The following is a 24,929-nucleotide window of genomic DNA, read 5'->3' on the forward strand; positions in this document are numbered from 1 at the left end:
TGGAGGATCTGAAAGTTTTTTCTTTAAGAAACGGAGAAATCCAGCAGCAGATAAAGACCCTGAGGATCCATCGTCCTTCATGCAGGTTTCAGAAACCAGAATGTTGGAGTTAAACTTTAGGATTTTTCATGGGTTTAACTGGAGACCTGAACAATGAGTCGATCCTCTCAGCTCAGACGGTTAAAACGGCCCGACATCCTGCTGACGGAGCTGAAACTCGCAGCCTGCTGCTCTCTCTCTCTCTCTCTCTCTCCCTCTCTCTCTCTCCCTCTCTCCCTCTGTCTCTTCTCAGCTCTTTTCTCTCTTCTTTCCTCTCTGGCTCTTCTCTCTCTTCCGAATCTCTGTCTTCCCCTCCTCCCCCGCTCGCTCCTCGCTCTCTCTCTCTATTCTCTCTCTCTCCTGCCCGCTTCCTCGATCCCTCCTCCTCTCCCCTCCCCCTCCTCCTACCCTATCTCCCTGTCTCTCCTCTCTCTCTCTCTCTCTCTCCCTCTCTCCCTCTCCCTCTCCCTCCCCTCCCTCTCTCTCTCTCTCTCTCTCTCTCTGGGTTTGTCCGCCCGGACGTCTCCAGAAACGACGCCACATGTTGTGATGTTCTGATGCGACTGCAGCCTCCGAGTCGCACAGATCCAGCATGAGGAAGCAACACGGGAACGCGGCGCTGCTTCATGACTTAACCTGACGAAGCTTCACTCTTCACCAGCAGGGGGCAGAAAACAACCAAACACAGTGATGGACCGGACTTGGTTCTGGACATTTCATTGGTTTAACATGAGAGCTAATCAACAACTCTGTATTCGACTCCAGAACCTCCAGATGTCAAAAATGTTAAAATGATTCAATAACCAATTATTAAGAGTGGGATTATTGCCACTTCATATTTCAAAGTAAAAGTCAAAAGTAAGAGAAACAAGAATATTTGGTACTAAAAGGCTGCATGAGTAACTGAATATCAGATTTAATATTTATAAATGTCAAAAATACAACTATAATCAAATAATGGCATTTAAATACTAAAATTAGACAAACTAATAAAATATACTCTGTCAGAAACATTTTTTTAATCATAACATTTATGAAACGAATTCTTACTACTGTTAAAGATTTTGCACAAACAAGAGGTCTCACTTCATCCTAAACTCTAGTTCTGTGTCTCATTGGTTAAACAAGTTTCTTCATTCAGTAAAGTTACTTTTATTGGGTTTAGTGGCCAGAAGTTTCAGTATTTCACTTTAAGGTTCTGGTGTTCGGTGTGGTGAACGTCGTTCCAGACCTGCAGCCTTGTGGCATTAAACCTTAAACTTGATGTTAGTTGGAGTCAGTTTTTCTCCGTCCTCCTGTTTGCTCTCAGGCTCTGCAGGTTTTTAATCGTTTTTATGCAAATAAAAAGGAATCATAGAAAACATCCCTGTGGAACTTCATACTGCAGCTTGTCTTCAGTTTTTAGCTTCATTGTGTTGAAGAGCTCAGAGTTCTTCATCTATGAACCTGAATGGAAACTGATCATTCAGTTAAAATATGGAGCTCCACAGGGGGCGCTGTATTTATTATTATTATTATTATTTATATTATTATATTAATGAGGTATACAGAGAGATGTTTTCTAATCAAAGTCCTGTTAAAAGCATCGATTCACCAGTTTGGTTTAAATCCTGTGTTTGAGCAGCTCTGCTTCACCTGACCTTGGACCTGTGTGACCCCTGTATGACCTGTGTGTGACCCCTGTGTGATCTCTCTGTGACCCCTGTATGACCTGTGTGTGACCCCTGTGTGATCTCTCTGTGACCTCTGTGTGCCCTCTGTGTGTTCTGTGTGACCCTGTATGACCTGTGTGTGACCCCTGTGTGACCTCTGTGACCCCTGTGTGACCCGTAGATCTCAGTGCTGGGCCTCCTGGCCCAGTTCATCCCGGTGAACCAGGTCACCACCCTGCGGGTTCTCAGGACGTTCAGGGCTCTCCGTCCTCTCCGGGCCGCGTCCCGCTTCGCCGGTATCAGGGTAAGAACCGGCTGACCCGCCTGGTTCTGTGCGGTTCCGTCAGAGGGAAGGTCTCAGGTGGATCAGAACCTGAAACGTTTCCTCCGTTTGGATCGCAGACTCGTCCGTTCAGACCTCTGTCTGAGCGGCGCTTCTTCCAGGACTTCTTTCCTCCTGTGAATCAGAAATAACCTGACGTGTTTCTGGCCTGCAGCGCCCCCTGGACTGCCGCAGTGACCTGCGCTCTATTTCAGGTCACAGCTGACCTTCCTCCTCAGCAGGACCTTGAACTCTCCTCCTCTTCCTCCTCCTCTCGGCGCTAGAAGAGCCGCTAACTCCTCCCTCTCTTCTGTGTCTCTTCCTCTTCCTCCTGCCTTTCCCTCCTCATCCTCCAGGTTTCGTTGGTCAGTCTGGTGGCCAACACCTTGGGTTACTCCGACCTGGCAGCCATCAAGTCCCTGCGGACGCTGCGGGCCCTGCGGCCCCTCAGGGCCCTGTCCAGATTTGAAGGCATGAGGGTAAGAGTCAGTATTAATGTGAGCGAACACACCTGAGCAGCAGCTGCCTGCAGCTCCTCCTCTGCTAACATCAGCACTTATTAAACCAAGACCAAAAACCAAAACTCATCAACCTTCTGAGGGAATCATTTAGTTAGTTTAGTTAGTTTAGTTAGTTTTCATGTCAATAAACCTGACAGCAGTTTACTGAACAGAACCAGTTTGATCCAGATCCGGTTCTGATCCAGAAACTTCAAATCCAGATTGAACAAATCCAAGTCACTTCTGATCCCAGACGATCCATCAATTAACCCATAAATGATGAGAGATTGATATAGATTTTATGTATTAAAGCAGAAACTTTATGTTTCATTATAAATCAGTTGAAGCTGAAATGAAACCGAGGAAAATTTCCCAGAATCCTCGGCTCCTGTCCTCCTGTCCTCCTGTCCCTCTGTCCTCCTGTCCTCCTGTCCCTCTGTCCTCCTGTCCCTCTGTCCTCCTGTCCTCCTGTCCCTCTGTCCTCCTGTCCCTCTGTCCTCCTGTCCCTCTGTCCCTCTGTCCTCCTGTCCTCCTGTCCCTCTGTCCTCCTGTCCTCCTGTCCCTCTGTCCTCCTGTCCCTCTGTCCTCCTGTCCTCCTGTCCCTCTGTCCCTCTGTCCTCCTGTCCCTCTGTCCTCCTGTCCCTCTGTCCCTCTGTCCTCCTGTCCCTCTGTCCTCCTGTCCCTCTGTCCCTCTGTCCTCCTGTCCTCCTGTCCCTCTGTCCTCCTGTCCTCCTGTCCCTCTGTCCCTCTGTCCTCCTGTCCCTCTGTCCTCCTGTCCCTCTGTCCTCCTGTCCCTCTGTCCCTCTGTCCTCCTGTCCCTCTGTCCTCCTGTCCCTCTGTCCCTCTGTCCTCCTGTCCCTCTGTCCTCCTGTCCTCCTGTCCCTCTGTCCTCCTGTCCTCCTGTCCCTCTGTCCTCCTGTCCCTCTGTCCTCCTGTCCCTCTGTCCTCCTGTCCCTCTGTCCCTCTGTCCTCCTGTCCCTCTGTCCTCCTGTCCCTCTGTCCCTCTGTCCTCCTGTCCCTCTGTCCTCCTGTCCTCCTGTCCTCCTGTCCCTCTGTCCTCCTGTCCCTCTGTCCCTCTGTCCTCCTGTCCCTCTGTCCTCCTGTCCCTCTGTCCTCCTGTCCCTCTGTCCCTCTGTCCTCCTGTCCCTCTGTCCTCCTGTCCCTCTGTCCCTCTGTCCTCCTGTCCCTCTGTCCTCCTGTCCTCCTGTCCCTCTGTCCTCCTGTCCTCCTGTCCCTCTGTCCTCCTGTCCCTCTGTCCCTCTGTCCTCCTGTCCCTCTGTCCTCCTGTCCCTCTGTCCCTCTGTCCTCCTGTCCCTCTGTCCTCCTGTCCTCCTGTCCCTCTGTCCTCCTGTCCTCCTGTCCCTCTGTCCTCCTGTCCTCCTGTCCCTCTGTCCCTCTGTCCTCCTGTCCCTCTGTCCCTCTGTCCTCCTGTCCCTCTGTCCTCCTGTCCCTCTGTCCCTCTGTCCTCCTGTCCTCCTGTCCCTCTGTCCTCCTGTCCTCCTGTCCCTCTGTCCTCCTGTCCTCCTGTCCCTCTGTCCCTCTGTCCTCCTGTCCCTCTGTCCCTCTCATGTCTCAGTCTAACCATCGTTTCTCCTGTCAGTATTCAGAGTCTCCTCAGGAGTCAGTATTACCGAGTGGAACCGGGTCGGTGTTCTGCAGAACCGAGTCCAAACACCTGCAGCTCCACAACAGGATCATAAAAATATTATTGTGTATAAAAACTTATTTAAAGGGCTGAAAGAAAAAGAAATTGGCGACAATCTGACCTGAAATCAGATCAAATATTTTAAAAATGTTAAATTTCTTTGGGGAATTTTAACATTTTTTAGTTTCAAACAAAAATCTTTTTCCAAATATTAGTTGAAAATCTAATATTTCTATTCAGGAAACATATTTCTATTCTCGCTGAGTTCTGCAGGCGCTGCCGACTTGGGTCCACATCAACCTTCGTCCTCCTCTTCCTCTCTGCTCTTCCTCCTGCCGCTCTGCTCGGGGTTTCTGCGGAGAGGTGCATTATGGGTAGAAATGATTGAACGTTTCCATCAGGCTGCAGTAAAACGGAGCAGATTGAACCAGAAAGTTTTAAAACAGAATTCAGATGAAACTGTTGGGAAATATTTAGATTTGCTCCAGTTTGGTTTTGAAGTTATGAATCAGATGATAATCCACGTTCTCTGTGTTGTTGTGGGTTTTAAATGTTTCCTGCTCGTCTCTCTGACCCGCTGCTTTCTGTCTGGATCTGATGGTCCGGTGGACCGATACCGACCCAAACCAAACATCAGACTAAACCCAACAGAGTCATTGTTTACAGTGTTTCTGAGGAAATGCTGAATATATTTTTATCTTTTGGTGAAAATCTCTCCGTTCTCCTGGAGCCATTTTAGCTTTAATTTAAATATCTGAACTGCTGGTTCCACCCGACCATCAAACCGCCGTTCTGCCGCCTGGACCCGGAGCGCCGGCGACCCGCTGACCCGGTCCGGTTTGTTTGCAGGTGGTGGTGAACGCCCTGATCGGCGCCATCCCCTCCATCATGAACGTGCTGCTGGTCTGCCTGATCTTCTGGCTCATCTTCAGCATCATGGGCGTCAACCTTTTCGCCGGGAAGTTCGGCCGCTGCGTCAACCGGACCGGCTTCGTGTACGACGCCTCGCTCATCAACAACCGGTCCGAATGCGACGCCGCCAACGACACCTCGCAGCACTACTGGACCAAGGTCAAGGTCAACTTCGACAACGTCGGCGCCGGATACCTGGCTCTGCTGCAAGTGGTGAGCGTCAGAACCAGAACCGCTGACCGGGTTTCTGAAAAACAGATTATTTCCCTTTTATCAGAACTATTTCCCATGTTACGCAGCATTGACTGAAAAACCCGGTCCAGTTTGAATTTAAATGAATAATTTCGGTTCTTTCTGAGAAAAAGATTCAACTGAACGTTGAGGCATAAACTGTAAAAAATGTTTTAATCCAGGTAAAAATAAGACGCACTGTCTCTTTAAGAGGTCATTCTTGGAGCAAACCGGTTGCACCTGCAGCTCCGTCTCTCTGTTTCATTCTGTGACTCCTCCAAAGTTTAACCTTTCTGTCTGAGTCGGGATGAAGCTGCTCCCACCGAGCGCCGGCTGAAATCCGAGTTTCCTCGTTTTTTCACTTCGTGGTTTGAATTCAGACTCAACAGGAAGCGAATGAAGCTGCAGACGCTCCGAAAGTTCACAGCTGTTTTTAGACGGAGAGCATTCAGAGCCGAGCCGCCCACTCTGGCTGCAGACTGGACCGGACCGGCTGCTGACCGGACCGGACCGGACCGGCTGCAGGGGAACCAGGATGTACATGATTTCCTCAGACTCTCATCATCTGGTCTCTCCGTTTCTCTTCCTCTGCATCTTTCAATCAATATATTTGCTGCATCAGTTGATTGTTACATTGATCGATTCTGATTGATCAGCTTAAACTTTTAGTTTTAGTTTCATCAAACTGAGATTCATTTTTTACAGTTTCAGCTTCCTGCCTCTTTATTGTTTAATTTCATATTGTTTTATTTGTATTAAAATAATTCTTAAAAACATTTAAGATAATTATTAAAATTATTTTCTAAAGAAATTAATTAATATAATTATATTTATTAAAATAATCAAATTATTTTATTGCAATAACATTTAAAAATAACTTTAACTATTTTCAACTAACAAATGCTAGTAAAAAATCAAAGTTTTTTTAAATAAAAAATTATTAAAACGATTATTGTAATATTACAAATTGTTTAATTAAAAATATAATTGGTTACTTATATTAAAATTAATTTAAACTGACAACAAATATCTAATAAAACTATATTTCCTAAAATATTTATTAATAGTAATAATAATTATAAATGAATAATAATAGAAGGATTGTTTTTGATTTTTGGTTATTATTTTTTCTAACTTTGCCTTTAACTCTTTTTTTATCTATTTTTTCGTAACTTTATTATTTTTCTGCCTCCATTATTTCTCGTTTAACTGAACATGAATAAAACCCGGTCAGGATTTCTTCCTCCCTCCTCTTCCTCCTCTTCCTCGCCCACCTCAGGCGTCCTGAGAGCCTCCAATCAATCAGCGTCTGAGAGGCTTTTATTTTTAGAGTCAGGTGGTTTACAGGTTTACAGGTAGAAGAAAAAGGTTCAAATAATAACCTGAAAGAACCGACCCAGCAGAGGGGATGTGGGCTGGAGAGAGACGAGTTGAGAGGATTAAAGGTTTTAAAGATGGAGGAAGAAATGAGAGCAGAGAGGAAGAGGAGGAGGAAGAGGAGAGACAGAGGGATGAAGATGTGACTCTTCATCAGAGCCGGAGGAGGAAAACAAAGCAAAGTGTGGATGAGCCACTCGACCAGCAGCAAATGAGACCTTAAGAGTTTGTCAGAATCCCGTCGCCCTGGCAACGGGTCCCTCAGCACATCTCAGCATTCTGCCGGTCGGCGCGGCAACAGTCGGCGGGGGCAACCTTTCCATTAGCATCTGGAAAGTTCTGCACGCTGCAAAAAATGACGCAGAGTTTGTTAGAAAGATCAGAACGAAGAAAAGATCCACAGGGAGGAAGATCTTCATCATCTTCATCAGTTATCATCTTCATCATCTTCATCGCTATTATCATCTTCATCATTATTATCATCTTCATCACCATTATCATCCTCATCACTATTATCATCTTCATCATTATTATCATCTTCATCAGTCATCATCTTCATCCATCCCAGCTGAGGGTGAGGACAGTGATGAAGATGATGAAGATGAGGACAGTGATGAAGGTGATGAAGGTGAGGACAGTGATGAAGGTGATGAAGATGATGAAGATGTCTCTGGTCTTCCAGACGTCGTCCTGCTGGTTATGAGGTTCTGATCCGTTTTTAGGTTTCAGTTCTTCAGTCTGATTCTCTGTCACTTTACTGATCCGTTCAGACAGAAAACCGGGTGGCACTTGGACACACTGCCACCTGCTGGTGGGAGTTAGGATCACATAAACTTCATGTTAACCTTAATGAATATTTGCAGTAGAAAATGTGGGTTTCTGTTGATTTGGGTTCATTTTTCTGGCGGTGCTGATCTGCATCCAGGCCTCGGCTCTGGTCATGTGACCTCAGTCCAGGTGCATCATGGGAATGATGAGGAAGCAGCAGCTTCGCGGTACCTGATGTTTCAGGGTTGTATTATCTCAGGATGTGATCTTTTACAGTGTAACCCCCCCGCTCTCATCCCACAATAATCACAGGTGGTAACCCGCGGCGACGAGCTGATTTCAGCTCTGAGTGACGGCCGCCAGTCGCCCCCTCACATAAAACAGATCTGTTCTTCACACACTTCGTTCCCTTCGTTGTTCTCCACCTGTCCGCCCCCCCGACCTTCATCCACCTCTTCATCCTCCTCTTCCTCCCACTCAGAGGAAGGAAGCCCTTAAATGGGTTTAATGTCGCTACATTGAGAACCTCGGCAGCAGGGAGTTCCTTCCATTCTGTAAAATTGCTGCCAAGTCAACCTTCGTTTAGACGCTCCGGTGCAGGAAATGAGCACTGCGTTGCCGTGGCGATGCAGAGGAACTCACTTGACCCGCTCAGATGATGAGGGGAAGTGGGAAGCCAGATGACTAGACGCCCGGGTCCTCCAGGCGTCACTCTGCTTCAGCAGGACTTACTGGATGTTTCATTGACTGGGAGGCTCGGTGGTGGCAGCCTCATGCTGTGGGCTTCAGGTTTTCATTCAGTTTTGTTGTTTTTGTTTCCAGGCAACCTTTAAGGGCTGGATGGACATCATGTACGCCGCCGTGGACTCCAGAGCCGTAAGTCATCGCTGATCTCTGATCTGAACGCCGACTCAGCAGCCGGGGGCTCAAACTGGGGGCCGGGGGCCTCCTGGGGCCCTCAGAGGGATTCTGGGCGGCCCTTGGTCACAACGGAGGAATCAGTTAATGCAGAAACACATTTAGTAACAATGTTGGGGTGAAGTTCTCACTGACACCAGGACTTTCAAAACGAACAATTAAACGTCTTTTAATGGAAAACATGAAGTTTTTATTTAGAATTTTATTCATTTTAATAGTAAAAGGGAAACAAACATCCAGTTATCAAAATGCAGTGAAATAAAACTCTCACTGCATTTTAATTTAAACATTTTTAGATTTTAGAACATTTAGGATACAGCTTAGTTTTTTTATCTGGCAAAACACTTTTCCTGTTTAAATCTGCAGCGATTCCAGATCCTGCTGAAATCTGCTTAACTGGTAAAAATAAAAATGAAAACGTTTTTGGAGTTGAAATGAAAAGAGTAAATCCAGCTGGACGTTTTGGTCCCGGCTCCTGATTGGTCGGCTGCAGGTGAGGTGTCTCTTTAAGCTGCTGGTTTCCTGCTGCAGGTGGAGGAGCAGCCAATCAAAGAGATCAATCTCTACATGTACCTGTACTTCGTCATCTTCATCATCTTCGGCTCCTTCTTCACCCTCAACCTCTTCATCGGAGTCATCATCGACAACTTCAACCAGCAGAAACGAAAGATAAGCATCAAGCAAAACACAATCTGGATTCTTGTCATGATCTGTTGGGTCATGAATTTCAGTGGCTTCTGATTGTCTGCAGATTTTTTGTTAGTTTCAGTAAAAATAACTGAATTTTTTCTGTGTATTTTAATTAGGAGGGCAGGATATCTTTATGACGGAGGAGCAGAAGAAATATTACAACGCCATGAAGAAACTGGGATCCAAGAAGCCGCAGAAGCCCATCCCCCGACCCCTGGTACCTTCACAATAAAAGCACAAACTCAGGCTAATATGTTCAGAATGGAGAAAATAAATATTTTCCATTTTCCTGCTGAGAATGAATTCAGATGCCTGTAACCTTCATCATAGGTTTAGATTACCGGATAATCTAAAGATAATCCAGGAAATTAGTTTGATTTTAAATAATTAGCATGTTGTTAGCTGAAATGCTAAGCTAGCTTGAGGAGCAAAGCAGCCAGATGAATTTGAACCAATCAGAACAATGATCAGTAATGTTTCAATCAGTTATTTTAATTTGTATTTAAAAACAGAAAACATTTTAGGTTTGAAAAAATGTATCATTAAAAAATTTATCAGATTTATTTTTTATATTTTTGTTTTCCTTTTCATCTTCCCTCCAACTTTCTGCGGCTCCCTGGCGCCCTCTGGTGGAACTAAGTTTGAAAAACACTGAAGAGACGATGAGATTAACAAAGATTCACTGCAAAAACACTTTCTACTGCAAATATCTTAGTAAAATTAACCTAAAAGTAATTTTTCAGAAATATGAGTTTGTTTTAAGCTAATGATTAATTAATATGGAGGAAAAAAATCTACATTATTTCACATTTTATCAATATATTTTTCCTAACTGTGCTACAGAACTAGAACATTTTCTGAAATAAATGAATTTAGTTAATAAAAATCACTTTGTGATTTTCTGAATGTTTGTAGATTCAGTTTCTCACAGTTTTCCTACGATGAAGATCAGACCTGCTGTGGAAGAGGAGAAACTTAAGAATCAGAGGTGTAACAAATATTCTGGGCCTCAGAAAAGTCTTCATAACCTTTGACCTTTTCCACTCTGTCACGTTTCGACTGTTCCTTTAAAGAATCTGAAATTAATCTTTATTTTGAAAGTTTCTTCTGTCCAATTAAAGTTCAGAGTTTAGTTTAGGTAAAATCTCCTTTAGGCGTTTTGACCATCATAACTCAGCTGGGTTTAATCTTCATTAACCGATCAGAACCGATCAGAGTCAGGAAGCTGGTGCTGAATGGACCCAGTCTCTGAGCCGGCGTCTGTCTGCTCCTCCAGAACGACCTGCAGGGCTTCTTCTTCGACCTGGTGGGGAAGCAGGCCTTCGACATCATCATCATGGTTCTGATCCTCCTCAACATGATCACCATGATGGTGGAGACGGACGAGCAGTCGCCGCAGATGGAGAAGATCCTCTACTACATCAACCTGGCCTTCATCGTCGTCTTCACCATCGAGTGCAGCATCAAGATCATGGCGCTGCGCTGCTACTTCTTCACCGTCGGCTGGAACATCTTCGACTTCGTGGTCGTCATCCTCTCCATCGTCGGTGAGCGCCGCCGCTTCAGTCCTTATGCTGAGGCTGATCGCCAACCGATCGGGTCAGAAAACCAGATCAGCCTCAGATGGAGACCATCACCTGACCGTTTAGCTAACGGTCTGTTTAGCTAACGGTCCGCTTAGCTAACGGTACGTTTAGCTAACAGTACGTTTAGCTAACGGTACGTTTAGCTAACAGTACGTTTAGCTAACGGTACGTGTAGCTAACTGCTTGTAGCTCTGCCTTCGCATATCAGAACCTTCGGCTTCATTTCAGTCTCGTCTTCCTGAAGTTGCTTCTGATTTTCGAGGTTTGAAGGTTTGCAGATGTTTGTTTCTGCAGCAACTAATGATTATTTTAGTAATCAATTATTCTGACCATTAATTGATTAATTGGATAAAAAATAATTGTCACAAGGGAACTTTTTAGATTAGTGTCTACTTTAGGGATTGCTTGTAATTTCTAAAGAACCAGCGTTTTATTGCCCTCTATTTTTAGGATTTAAAATAAAGATGAAAATAAATGATGAGTATTTAAAAAAAAAAAGTCCAACAAATGACAAGAAAATCAAATCTAACATATTTCTGGTACTTTATTCATTCTTTAAGGAAATTTAGTGCAACTTTGGCAGGAAAACCTGCATTTTTTATTAGGACTCATTTCAAAATATTAACTGGTTCCTTTAATTTTTAGTCAAAGTTATTAAGAGCCGCTGTGGAAGGTTTCTTCAGGAAATCATTGTTGCTCTGTAACAACCCACATCATCAGTCCTCCACCACCGTGCTTGACTTTTGGTATGAAGTGTTTGCAGAGCTTCTGCTGGTTTCACCAACACACATTTAAGACTTTTTAAGGCCGTTAAGAATGAAATTTAAAACCTGCATCACGACAGAAACATACAAAAGAAAATTTCACGTAAATAAATCTTTTTTGTTGGCAACATAAATAAAGCAATGACTGAGTAAACCAGCCAGTGGCTGTAAAAAGGCTAACTAACTAGCTTGCTAGCCAGTTAGTTAGCTTCACCCTAACTAACTGGCTAGCAAGAGTTCATTAGCAGCTATTTACCGGAAGCTGAAACCATCTCAGGTCACACAACACAATGAATGTCTCTGCACAGAAAAATCCCACAAAAACAACTACATAGAAATTTAAGGCCAACTTATTGCTCACCCATAAATTTCAGATGTTTTAACATTTAATAATTCATGAATTTAAGTATTTTTAAGGACTGCTGGTTTGGTCGTCTCCAGACACGGTTCTGTTCATCATCTTTACTGTCAGCTCCTTCAGCAGCTTACAGTGACACGCAGTCAGCTGAGGCAGCGCAGAACGAACTGCCATCAATATGATCCTGAGGGCGTGTGTGTGTGTGTGTGTGTGTGTGTGTGTGTGTGTGTAGCCTGGGGGAGGGTGAAGGTAACAGCACCACTCAGAGCTGCCAGAGGCCGGACCCTGGAGATGAATCCAACCTGATTGACTCGTTACATCGCTGCTCTGGGTGGAGGCAGAGGGTGATTCCCTCTCCTCTCATTCTCTCCATCACCTATATATCAACCCTGGGAAATAAATGAAAACACTGTGTGTGGGGGGGTGTGTGTGAGTGGGTGTGGGGGTGTGTGTGGGGGGGTGGGGGTGTGTGTGTGAGTGGGTGTGGGTGTGTGTGTGTGTGTGTGGGGGGGGAGGGGTGTAGTGGGTGTGAGTGTGTGTGAGTGTGTGAGAGCTCCTCCTTCTGTTTATCACTCCGGGGTAACAAGGGGAATATGGATGAATTACAGCGTCTGACTTGCTGGTAGCAGGAGAGCAGCCAGAACCAGTAACTCAGGCTGCAGTAAACCCAACGGGTCGCCGCTGAACGGAGTGAGAGCTTCTACATGAAGCAGCTCACAGATTGACTGCAGATAAAAACTGATCTGATGACCCACAGATTCCTGGTTATTCCCACCAGCAAGGACAGATTATTATTATATTATCTAAAATTAACTTTTTTAGTTTTACTTCATCAAAAACCTGCTTTGAGTGAAGCTAGAAATCCCTGAATTTTTCTGAATATACAAGAATTATTGGCCTAAACAAACTCCTATATCCTGGTAGAGGACAGAAAGCAGCGCTGAGCCTCATCCAGGTCTCACATATTTAGTTTTAGGCTGTTTTTCCCCCTAATAGTCCAGTCGACCCGGTTCTACTGGAACCAGAACATCTGCTCCACCTCCAGCTGCTGTGGTTCTCTGAGTCAAACCAACCTGTTCCCCTCCTGGCCTGTGGGGGCGCTGCACCAACAACCGCTGAAGGAAACCACACAAAAACCTCTGAAGACACTGAGAGCAACTTCCTTCTTCACCAGATGGAAACAAGATGGAGGCGTCAGATTTTTCTCTTTAGTCTTTGGCTGAAGACCAGGAGCCATTTCTGCTGCTAGCGCTAGGCTAACACGTTAGCTTTGGTTGTATTTACCCAGAATGCCCTGCGCTGTAGTCCACTTCCTGCAGCAGTTTGCAGCGGTCTCTGGTCCGCTTGGCGTTCACATTCAAACCGAACCAGAGTTCACTTCAACCGAACCCAGACCGAGGTTTGGAGGACCAGAGGTCAGAGGTCGATTAGCATTAAAACCTCACAACCGAACCGGACTCCAGTTAGCTCCGAACCGTTCATCCTGATTCCTGAACGGTTTTGGTCAGTGTGTGCAGACGGTTCATCTCAACTTGACTTCATTTTGTTTCTTCTCGTCTTTCAGGAATCGTTCTGGCTGATATCATCGAGAAGTACTTTGTGTCGCCGACTCTCTTCAGAGTAATCCGACTGGCCCGGATCGGGCGAGTCCTGCGCCTCATCAGAGGAGCCAAGGGCATTCGGACGTTACTGTTCGCCCTCATGATGTCACTTCCTGCCCTCTTCAACATCGGGCTGCTCCTCTTCCTCGTCATGTTCATCTACGCCATCTTCGGCATGGCTAACTTCGCCTACGTGAAGCGGCAGGGGGGCATCGACGACATGTTTAACTTTGAGACGTTTGGGAACAGCATGCTGTGTTTGTTCCAGATCACCACGTCTGCAGGGTGGGACAACCTGCTCAACCCCATCCTCAACAACTCCCCCGAGGAGTGCGACCCCCACCTGCCCCACACCGGCACCACCGTCAAGGGGAACTGCGGGAACCCGTCGGTGGGCATCACCTTCTTCGTCACCTACATCATCATCTCCTTCCTCATCGTGGTCAACATGTACATCGCCATCATCCTGGAGAACTTCAGCGTGGCCACGGAGGAAAGCACCGAGCCGCTGAGCGAGGACGACTTCGAGATGTTCTACGAGGTTTGGGAGAAGTTCGACCCAGAAGCCACGCAGTTCATGGAGTACTCCAAACTGTCGGACTTTGCAGATTCTCTTCTGGAGCCTCTCCGCATCAGCAAGCCCAACAAGATCAAGCTGATCTCCATGGACCTGCCCATGGTCAGCGGAGACAAGATCCACTGCCTGGACATCCTGTTCGCCTTCACCAAGCGCGTCCTGGGCGAGTCGGGCGAGATGGACGCCCTCAAGCAGCAGATGGAGGAGAAGTTCATGATCTCCAACCCTTCCAAGATTTCCTACGAGCCGATCACCACGACTCTGCGGCGCAAGCAGGAAGAAGTGTCGGCCACCATCATCCAGAGGTGCTATCGCCGCCACCTGGTGAGGCGCCAGATGAAGGCCGCCTCCTACATGTACCGCCAGTTCACCACGCCCCGACACGACCACAGCGAGGGCGAGGAGGGAGGCGAGGTGATGTTTGGGGAGGACGCGCCTGAGAAGGAAGGGCTGATAGCCACCATGATGAAGGAGAACTACGGGTCCAGTCTGTTGGGGGTGGAGCGCTCCTCCACCATCTCCTCCACCTCATCGCCGCCGTCCTACAACAGCGTGACGCGAGCCACGCCCGAAAACCTTCATCTGCTCGCTGCCAAGACAGAAACGGCCGATGAAGGCAGCGCAGTGAGAGAACAGTCTCAGTCTGAAGGCGACAGAACGACGGAAACAGAACCTTAGCAGGAACCCAAAGAGAACAAGTTCTGATTTTTACTGAATGTACCGAAGCTGAGGACCGTCGGATCAGCTGAGAACAAGAGCTGGATGATGAAGAGAGGAAGATTTACTACCTTTAATCTAGTTCCCCGGTGGAGACTCAAAGAAAAACCATTTTCTGAAAGCGGATTCTGAAGAACCGCCAACAGACGGAGGCCTGATCTGTCAACCTGGAGCAAAACACCAGAATAAGGAGCCTGGTTCTGTTGGTTCTGTTGTGTCGGACTCTGACCCGGTCAGAGCGGTTATATCACCCGTCATTTATCGTCCGGAGTCGGGAGGCTCCGCCTCCTTACCGGTTACCGGCCGTAGGATCGGCGGATCCCGTCTCGTTTCTCCACAGCTGAACGGTTTTCTGAGAGAAGACGGCGATTTCAAAAAGACCTTTTCGTAGTAAAAGTATAACGTTGTTGATGTTCCAAGTCTTTTAATATCGGTACAATTATTACTATTTTTTATATTTTTAGAGTAAGTTAAAAATAAGCCTTGGGAGTTGCGCTCGCTGTAATGAACCGTCTGGAAATCGAGAGATGAAAACCTCAAAACCCGAAAAAAACAAAAAATGATCTTTTTATTTTCTTTTTGGGCGTTTTTTGCACTTTTGAGTTTACATTTAGCTGTCACTTTACTGCGCCTTCGGTAAAAGGATGGGTGGCATTTCTTCTGCTCTGACACCAAAAACTAAACGAATGCACAAAGAAACCCCGAACTCCCGATTTGCCTCGGTGATAATCGTCCTCATGAGCCCCGACCCGCCGAGCCCTGGGGGGTCTGCCACAAAGTTCATGGAAGATCTTACGGATCTGCAAGAGGAGACGACTGGCAGCGGCTCGATTGTTGCCGAGGTAACAGAGGATCGAAGCGTCTGACGGGTTAAATCTGATGAAATGATCTGAACATTCAGACTGCAGCGGGTTTTAGGATCCAGCTTTCTGGTAGATCTCCCGTCGTCATTAACTTTCTGTCCGGTCTGAGTTCGGCGCGGCGACGTTTCGTGGTTCTGCTCCGACCCGGATCAGAGCTCAGGATTTTACTGCATTCAGTTTGAGACGAAGCTGGATGTTGATCTCATTGTTCGCGCCGCCAGCAGCGTCCAGGAGAAACCTCGGCTGACCGGAGTCAGAGAAACTCTGGGCTTGTTTCTTTATTAGCTTGGTCATAAATTTAAGTTTTCTATAAGAAGCTGCAGGTTTGATATGTAAATTATTCAGAAACAGAAACTCTGTCTCTGCACAAGCATCTGCAGCTGGAGCCACTGATTGTTGAAAGGCTCAAGTCGTCGTCATGACGTTTTGTTCAGGCTGTTTTTGACCTTCAGTTGACCTTCCTTTAAGGATAATTCCTCAGTTTGTGGGTTGGGCTGTAAAATCCTCTCTGCTGATGCCAAGCAGCTTTGGCTGAAGGTTGAATTCCTGTTGTAGAAACATGTTAAGGTTCCAAGACCCTCAAACGTCACTGAACTCTTCACTGCAAAAACACGAAATCTCAGCAAACATGTTGGTCCAAGTTGTAGTAAAAACCTCAAAGTGCTCTTGAAATAAGATAAAACTAAGAAAAGTACATTTTCATCCAGATAAATCAGCTTGTTTCCAGTAAATAATTGACTAAAGTAATAAATGACTTAAAACAGGCGCCTATATTTAGCTGAAATATTATTTTTAAATTAGTTTTGCTTTATTTCAAGAGTGCAAAGATATTTGAACAACAAACTGGACAAAAAAAACTGTAATATTTTTGTTTTTGGAGTTTTGTGGGATCAGTTTGGGTTTGCTGGTCATGAAGGAAGAATCAACACAACGCTGAAGAGCAGGACAGCGTCCCACAGCAGCGTGTGACCCCACCAGTGACCTCCAGCACCAAACCAGAGGTAATTCCAGATGGACTGCTCTGGTTTTGGCACAGAGGATTTGGTTGGTTTTCTGGGCCAGAACCCAAAAACTTGACTCTGCTGCTCAACCCAAACATCCGTTTCCTCCGATATGAATCCATCTAAAGATTTTATCTCCAGAAAGCAAACGATCAAAAAACACAAAATTCTGAACCTGAGAAAACATTCGATCAAACCTCCTCAGGGAAACAGAGCTGCTGTTTTGGTCTAGTTTGGTCCGTTTTGGTCCAGTTTGGTTTGGTTTGGTCCAGTTTGGTCCAGTTTGGTCGGTTCCTCTTCTCAGAGACGCCTGAATGAAGCCGGTCTGTGAAGCGGATGCTTGTGCTGAGGCGGGTTGGTTGTTTCTCCTGGTTCTTCTCGGGTCCAGAACCTGAGCAGAACCAGAACCGGGCTGCAGGTTTTTCTTGGATACTGGAATCGTTTCTGCTCAGAGGTTTGAATGGTTTCATTTCACCAGTTTGGAAACAATCTGATTGTTTTCTAGAGATGAAAATCTAAATGTTTCTTTGCTAATTAATTAATTTATTTTGTGGTTCCGGGTGGGAGGGGAGGAGAGTCGATGCTGAGCGACGCGGCTCTTTATCTATTTGCACAAAGAAACTCAAACTGAGACGAACTGCTACAGCAATAACTGTTTGCTGAAACCTTGCAGGAGGTTTTGTAGGTCCGGTTTGACCCGGTTCGCCTTCCGGCCGGACAGGAGCCACTTCGACACTTTGAGCGCCGCCCTGAGGAACTCCTGCGGCGGTGCAGCACTGATACGGTGTTACTATGGACTCCAGCCAATCCAACATGGCCGACAGGAAGTGGAGATGTTTCCTGAAGCTGTTTAGCGTCCGCTCCGTCCGTCTCACCTGAGGATCTTTACTAAACGGCGCTTTAATAAACACATTTTAAATGGGACACAAAATGAACAGAGAGGTTTTACTGGCACCGTCTGGACTCTATTTCTACTCGATCCGTGGAGGACAGATGACCATGTAAATGAGGTAAAACACTGCTGGACTCTGAGGCGTTTTCAGGTTGCAGTTGTGCTGAAGGGCTGTTTTCAGTAGCAATAGACCCAGAGTGTGCCTGGATACATGAAGCCAACACGCCAAGCCATGCCGCCCCATCCACTGACTGACTGATCCACTGAGTGGCTGCAACATTTGGCCTGTTGGGTAACGAGTTAACGCTCACGGTTTTTAACCATTAACTTCTCACAGCCCCCCGCCACCCTCCCTCCAAACAGCTGAAATCAGGCAGCTGATTGGTTCATTAGCTGCTGATAGTTTTACCTTCAGAAAGGTTCAGATTCACTGAAATCAACATTTTATCACTATGAGAAGTCCTCAGAAACCCAGAGACACCAGGATCAGGTGTGTAAAGGATTTGCTGCTCGGTGGTGAAGCGGTTCATGGAGCAGGAGTTCAGATCGTCATGGAGGGCAGATGAGCATCAGTCCAGAAACCTGATTATCAGGTTAGTTAGTTTCTATAATCTGTGTGCAGATCCGTCTGTCCTGTGATGGACAGGAGACGTGTCCAGGTCTGGACAGCACTCTGCAGCGTCAGATGGATGTGAAATAATAACATTTATAAAAATAAGCCTCATTATCAGTCAGTCAGTTTGTCTGTTTTACCTGAACAAGCATGTGGCGACAGTGGAGAGGAACTCCACTGCCAGGTCCAGATCCAGGTGAGTATGAGTCCGTCTGCCAGGTTTTAGGTCCACATGCTTCATCTGGAGGTTTGAAATCGGTTCTCATTGAGCACCGATGAGAACCAGGAGGTTTGTTTCCATGTTTTATGCAGAAATGTTGATATTTCTCCTCAGATATTCAGTTGAACACATTTTTATCAGACCTGGTGAGGAATTATGTAGTTTTTTATGATTCTTCACCAAATTCCTGCTGTAATAACAGGACTGAAGGGTCAGTAACTCTGGATGTGTTTCTGCCCCGTCAGATGAAAACAAACAATCTGGAAACTGTTTGGCTTCAAACGACGTTTGGGAACCGAGTGAGAAACAGAAACAATCACAGAAATCATTTATTTAAGAAAACAAACAAATCAAAGCTAATTTAAAATCTGCCAATGGGATCAAACAGAAATATCATGAAAGAAAAACTGAGAACAGAGTCTGCACTACAAAAACACAAAGTTACCAAATATTTAGTAGACTTGAAATAATAAAAAACTGACTTACACATAACTTTAACATTAATAAAATAAAATAAAAAGGTTCACCAGTTCAACCAGAGAAACATTTTCTGCCAGTTGAACTAGAACTAAAACCATCAACATGAAGGAATTATTGACTTAAACTGGTAATTATGGCTGAACAGTTAATTATGAATCAGTTTTATCTTATTTCATGTGTGTTCAGATTCTGCACCAGAAACTAGATCAGTCAAACTGTAAGATTTAGTTTTTGCAGTGTAAACTAGAGATACTTTCTATTTCTAGAGAAAGTTCAGAGTTCAGCTGAACGGTGAAGTGAGGGGAACTTTCTCCATGGAAACCAAACCAAACGTTAAAACGTCATAAAACCGGGAGCTGTTCTGCCTCAGTTCAGCTTCTAGCTGTTTTATGTCTATGTGAACAGGTCAGTCTACAGCTGAACTCTGTCCAGTTTCAGATTTTTCCAGAAGATTCCTCTCTGTCGTTGTGCCTTATCTGACTCACCGGGCAGCAAAAGGCACAACCTGATGCTGCTTTCAGTGAATCTGGACCTCGGATTCAGGGTTCAGGTTCAATCTGAGCACAAACCCGACCAGCCAGCTGTGTGCTGTAGGTGGCGCTGTTGAGCCCATGTTTGGGTCAGAGGGGCTCTGGGAATCTGCTCCTTCCTTCCCTGTTTGAAACCAAAAGCTGCTTCTTCACCACTGATATCCAAACACGGAGAAAATGCACAGAAACGTGATTCTTCTTCATTCTTACTGTCGTTCTATTTATTGTGTAATAGATGCAATACAAGCGTTGTGTCACCGTGGGGAGTGATGCTGTGTGTTCTTCACGGACGAGGACAATAATCCAATAATAACGATGATGTTTTGAAGTTTTTGTGGATTTTTCCAGGCATCTTCTCACTGCTTCAACCACGTCGCTCCGTTTACACCGCAGCTGGTTTCAGGTGGCTGTCGACCCGTTTTACTCCGTTTCCACATCCAGAATCCTGATATCTGTAGAGCTGCCTGGACAGCAGCTCTGACGCCTGAAGCTCGTTCATTCAGGACCAAACTTACAGGACATATTCCCAGCATCGTAGATTATTTAGAGCTAAAAGGAGCTGCTAAACCCGGCAGAAATATCTCAAATAAATCAGAATACAGGAGACGAGGTTTCCTGAAGATAAAGTACAGAAAAATCTCCAACTGGGAGGAAAAACTTTATAAGTTGAGGAAAAAAATTTAAACTTATTTTTTGGTCCTGAGTTAAAAACGAGTCTGAAGTTTTTCTTCTGCAGACAGCCGGTGAACCCTGGGTGTAAAGAGGCGACAGCCGTGCCTCAGTGACCTCTGACCCCACCCTGCTGTTTTAGACACAGTTACACTATTATAACATGAAGATCTATATATAATTATATACATATACTTTTTAGTACTTTGAGTTGAAATACTTTTTAGTATTTTGCAAATAAATGTCTCTGTATATAAAAGAAAAAGCCTCCTGTAATAAATGAACAGAAGTTTAATACTGAATGAGATTTTTGTTTGTTTGTTTGTTTGTTTGTTTGTTTGGTACCAAAACAAAAAAATTATGTTTACATTTTATTAATAATTCTCACTATTTCTTTATTCTGCAAAGATTCATCAGTCTTGCACAGCAGAAACAAACTAAAACAGTTGGAAGAGTAAAAATATGAGATCAGATCAGAGAGACAACAGGAATCCAGGAAAAACTTGAGTTTTTAGGAGGCAAATCAAAAGTCAAAGAATGAAACAAGCTGCACTCTGAATGCACTAAAATAAATGTCTTTATTGTCAAATCAGTCGATAAAAGAAAACATAAACCAGGATTGGCTACAAATCATTTTAATAACTAAAAAATATTAAAGAGGATTTAATTGACTTTCCTGTTACTAAACTTGAGTTTGACTAAAACTTTGTGACAAAATTGCAATTACTAATTTTTCTAAGTTTATCTGAGTGACAGGCTACTTTACTTTCACCAGCAGATGTCACTAGTGAGAAATAAATGAAGCATCGAGTTATGAACCTTTAGGTCAGGGGTGTCAAACTCCAGTCCTCGAGGGCCGCAGTCCTGCAACTTTTAGATGTGCCTCTGCTGCACCACCTGAATAGAATAATTAGGTCATTAAGGCTCTGGAGAACTGATCTACACAAGGAGGAGGTCATTAAGCCATTTCATTCCAGTGTTTTGTACCTGTGGCACATCTAAAAACTGCAGGACAGCGACCCTTGAGGACTGGAGTTTGAGAACCCTGCTTTAGGTGAAGCAAAGGGCTGAGAAGCTTCATTTGACCACCACTGCAATGCACCACGAAGAAAAACTTACCTTATCAACAGGTAAATTCAACTTGAAATAATCTGGGAAACCACAGAGACAAAGGCTCAGAGAGGCTCAGAGTACCATAACTGGTAAACACTCAGACACTGATCTGCCAGCGACCTGCTCCTCTTTTACTCGAGGCTGATGAGGCAGAATTTATGGCAGGTGTGTAGAATCAACACTTGGACCAACCACCAGGTGGCAGCAGCCTCCTGGTGGAGAAAGAAGCAGATGGAAAAGAACTCACTGACATTGATAGGGAAGGACCTAATAACTGGGAAAAACTGAAAGTTTTAATATGACCTCAGTGTTTCAGATCTCAGTTCATTTTTGATACAAAGAGAAAACATGAAAGTAAAGGTGTTTAAATCACCTTGGCAGGAGGCGGAGCCTAAGGTGTGTCAGTTCTAGTCAGGCATTAGATCAGGAGAAACAGGTTCAGACTCCACTCAACAAAAACAAAACAAAGACCATAATCTGGATCATGGTGAGTGTTAACTTCTTGTTTTCCTCTCACTGGGATTTCTCTCTGGTGTCTGCAGAGGGAACCAGAACCAGGAATCATCAGTCTGGTTCTCCTTCAGAACCAAGCTGTGACTGGGTTCATGGATCTATGGTTCCTCTCAGGTTCTGATTTCCTGTTTGAATTTTTTTTGTTTGGATCTTCAGACAAAATCCAAATTTGAGAATGTGGAAAATTTTGAAAAACAATTTTAAAGCTGCAGGTTTTTAGTTGAGTTGAACTAGCACCTGTTTATTTTACTGGTTCTGTTTCTCTTTTCATAATGTTCTGCTGTCAGAGAAAAGTTGCTTAATGAAGATAAAGTAGTCTGACTGTATGCTGTGCAGTGAATCAGGTTCATATTTAACTGGATTCTAGCAGAGGACCAGCTTCACTGAGTCTGGGAGGAAAAACATTATAAAAAAATTAGAAGAAAAATTCAGACAGAAATAAGAAGAGACCAGATTATATTCACTGCTTCTATACTTTGGGTATTTTAAAGCAGTGATGGGGCCAAAACTCAGTCAAGCACATATGAAATCTCTTAGCCACCACAGTTGCAATATTTAAATTTCTGAAATTTTTGCTATTTGTATTTTTTCTCTCAAGTTTTTATTGTATGTTGTTTTGTAGCATTTTGAGTTAATGTTGGTTATTTTTATAAAAATATGTATTTTTATAACAACTGAAGGTAACATGGTTACTTGATTGTGGTATAAAATGGCACCATGTGCTTGTAAAAACATCATAACACACCTTTAACTGAACAACTCCTCTCAACACCAACCGCTTAGATAAAACAGCCTGGCCAGTGCTGCAGGAAAATTCCTCTTCAACCGCAGAACCAACCAGGAAACAACAGCAGCCTGCAGCCACAATAAGCAACATCAGCGATCAAACCGGAATCACAGGAACTCCATTGAAGAACAGGTTTGCTGCACTTCAACGGGAATCTACAAGGAAGAATTCAACTTCAAACATCAACAAAAGGTATGAGGCAAGTTCTAAATGGTTCCCCTGTAAAGTGACACACAAACCTAAAAATATGTCAAAAGTTCTGTTCTGAATGGGATTTCCCGTTTTTGTCATGGTACAATATCAAACTACGGTAATCTGCTGCCACATGACAGGATTTGTTCTAACAGAAAAAATACTGACCTATAGATATACATGAGCATCTGACAGATGAAATTATTTTTCACACTGGAGGTAATGATGTTGCCAAACAACAGTCATAAATGTTGAATGGCGACTTTAATCACCTGTTATTCAAGGCAAAGCTTTGAGTAATTTGTCATCTCATTTTATGAGTCAGCACTAAGGCATCCACTCTGGCACAGGAGATTCAAGAATTTCTCAAACATCCACAAATGGATCAAAACAACACTTCTACAATATGTTTGAGTGCATGATATTATAACATGACATAAAGCTCATAAAAGTTAATTTGACATAACAGCTCCTCTTTAAACATATTCTCAGAACTAAAGGATGGAATTTATTTTTGGGCAATGTCCCAAGAGGGGTCTGATGGAGAATGCAACTAACCGGCTCTGTTTATCACAGAACCGGTTAGTTGTCTGTCAGTTCCTTCATTATTGTGAATCATCAGTGAATTTCTCTCATTTACAGATCCAGGGGTCAACTCCACATTCACTTCAAGTTGGTGTGTCTTCATTTTTTTATCATGTCAATTCTTCTGCTCTAAGTTCTGCTGGAAAACTGAACAGATCTGCTGAAAGCTGAGAGTGATCAGATCACTCCTCATGATCTCCATGGATCACCTGATCCTGAAGTCTCTCTGATTGTTGGTCCGTCTGGAAAATATTCCTTCCACATATTCCTGCCTCTCTGACTAAACCTGACTCTCAGCAGGAGGACTGGCAGCCTGTCTAAAGGAGGTCTGGACCCCAAAGGTTTCAGAACCGCTGCTTTAACTGAGCCCATCTGTTCAGGACCAACACATCACCACTTCATAGGAAATGTTCACTCCTTCATTCACTACATCTGACCTCACTCTGGATGTTTCTACAGACCTGGAACATGATTCCAGTTTAGGTTTCAGACTCAGATTTGAAATGTTCTTAATAAAGTCAGAAGTTCTCCAGAAGGTTCTTGGATCAGCCAGCAGACATCAGAAGGTCATGAAGAAGTGAAGGAGAGAACAATTCAGACCCAGATGTTACCTGCTGGATCAGGTTCCTCTGATCCTCTGAACACATGATGGGAATCAACTTTCTGCTTACTGGATCACTGGGAACTGACTGGTACTGGTTTCTCTTTCAGACTTACTGAGGTCCAGAAGATGGAAGATTTGGACCTAAAGGAGGACAGAGCAGAACCTCCAGGATCCGTCTGTCCCTCTATGAAGAGTGACCGGTCCAGAAAAGATCCTCCAGTCTTCAGTACTGAACCAGAACCATCAGACCCAGAGTAAGAAACCAGTTTCTAACTGATTCCTGTGAGTCCACACAGATTTCTCTGATATTAACTTATTACAACCTAAAATATGTTAAAGAGTAAATTCTTTAGAACAAAATTCCATCCAGAGAGTTTTAGAAATTGGTGCAGGTAAACTGCAGGGTCACAGCAGTTTAGGGTTAAAACTAGTAAAAATACTAAAGGTAGCATCTAGGCTATCACTTTGTTGGGTTACAGTAACATATTCTATAGAGACTGAAAAACCATGCAAAAGCTAAAATTAGCTAAAAATCTATGAGTTATAGCTTCTAGGCTAGAACAAGCATGTTGATCTACAGTAAAATAATCCATACAGAAAGAAAAAAATTCATGTAAAAGCTAAAATTAGTTAAAAAACTAAAACTAGCTAAAAAATAAACAATGATAGCACCTGGGCTAGCGTTAGCAATGTTTATCTACAGTAACATAATCTATGCAGGGTGAAAAAAGTTTTGTAAAAACTAAAATTAGCTAAAAATCTAAAACTAACTTAAAAACTAATGATAGCAGGGATTCATCCAGAAAACCTGCTCAGCCCAGAGGTCGGGGCCCAGAGGTCGGGGCCCAGCGGTCGGGGCCCAGCGGTCGGGGCCCAGCGGTCGGGGCCCAGCGGTCGGGGCCCGGAGGTCGGGGCCCAGAGGTCGGGGCCCGGAGGGGCCCACCGTGTTTTCGTAGTAAAAGATGTTAAGTTTACAGGAAAAGTAAAAATATTACTGGGTAATTAAATCTTACTGGAAAACTTCACCAGTGAAACTATTTAAACCCACAACTAGTCTTAAAAACAACAAATCAAAAAATACAATTAAAATGAAAATCAATTATTTTCACTTCTGCTTAATCCAAATTAAGTCATCGGCTCCATCAGGCCCCCAGGGGATTCAAGGGCCATAAATGCTAATATTTTAACACAGATACATAAATGTAACATT

General features: G+C 44.4%; 2 protein-coding genes and 1 long non-coding RNA gene across 10 annotated transcripts in view; 2 read left to right on the forward strand and 1 right to left on the reverse strand.

The window, feature by feature from the left end:
- LOC114136410 (sodium channel protein type 4 subunit alpha-like) overlaps nucleotides 1-20,227 on the forward strand; it is a 116,184-nt gene extending 95,957 nt beyond the window's left edge. The window contains exons 26-33 of one of the 2 annotated variants that reach the window (XM_028004293.1): nucleotides 1,873-1,995; nucleotides 2,370-2,492; nucleotides 5,008-5,283; nucleotides 8,269-8,322; nucleotides 8,896-9,033; nucleotides 9,167-9,271; nucleotides 10,331-10,601; nucleotides 13,327-20,227. In XM_028004293.1, coding sequence (XP_027860094.1) covers nucleotides 1,873-1,995; nucleotides 2,370-2,492; nucleotides 5,008-5,283; nucleotides 8,269-8,322; nucleotides 8,896-9,033; nucleotides 9,167-9,271; nucleotides 10,331-10,601; nucleotides 13,327-14,618 — 2,382 coding nt within the window. In that variant the 3' untranslated portion in view covers nucleotides 14,619-20,227. The remainder of the gene's footprint in view (nucleotides 1-1,872; nucleotides 1,996-2,369; nucleotides 2,493-5,007; nucleotides 5,284-8,268; nucleotides 8,323-8,895; nucleotides 9,034-9,166; nucleotides 9,272-10,330; nucleotides 10,602-13,326) is intronic. The other variant, XM_028004294.1, reaches the window with a different exon arrangement.
- Nucleotides 14,512-23,738, reverse strand: LOC114136495 (uncharacterized). The gene is made up of 3 exons (XR_003593824.1): nucleotides 23,378-23,738; nucleotides 22,293-22,296; nucleotides 14,512-14,522 (listed from the first exon to the last, which is right to left on the reverse strand). It is a non-coding gene; the product is annotated as an uncharacterized LOC114136495 (long non-coding RNA).
- LOC114136422 (NACHT, LRR and PYD domains-containing protein 12-like) overlaps nucleotides 21,426-24,929 on the forward strand; it is a 40,411-nt gene continuing 36,907 nt past the window's right edge. For 6 of the 7 annotated variants that reach the window (XM_028004388.1, XM_028004393.1, XM_028004394.1 and 3 more), the window contains exons 1-3: nucleotides 21,426-21,525; nucleotides 22,335-22,530; nucleotides 23,827-23,973. In XM_028004388.1, coding sequence (XP_027860189.1) covers nucleotides 23,846-23,973 — 128 coding nt within the window. In that variant the 5' untranslated portion in view covers nucleotides 21,426-21,525; nucleotides 22,335-22,530; nucleotides 23,827-23,845. The remainder of the gene's footprint in view (nucleotides 21,526-22,334; nucleotides 22,531-23,826; nucleotides 23,974-24,929) is intronic. The other variant, XR_003593799.1, reaches the window with a different exon arrangement.

This window comes from Xiphophorus couchianus, chromosome 21 (genome assembly GCF_001444195.1).
Source record: "Xiphophorus couchianus chromosome 21, X_couchianus-1.0, whole genome shotgun sequence".
Classification (NCBI taxonomy): Eukaryota; Metazoa; Chordata; class Actinopteri; order Cyprinodontiformes; family Poeciliidae; genus Xiphophorus; species Xiphophorus couchianus.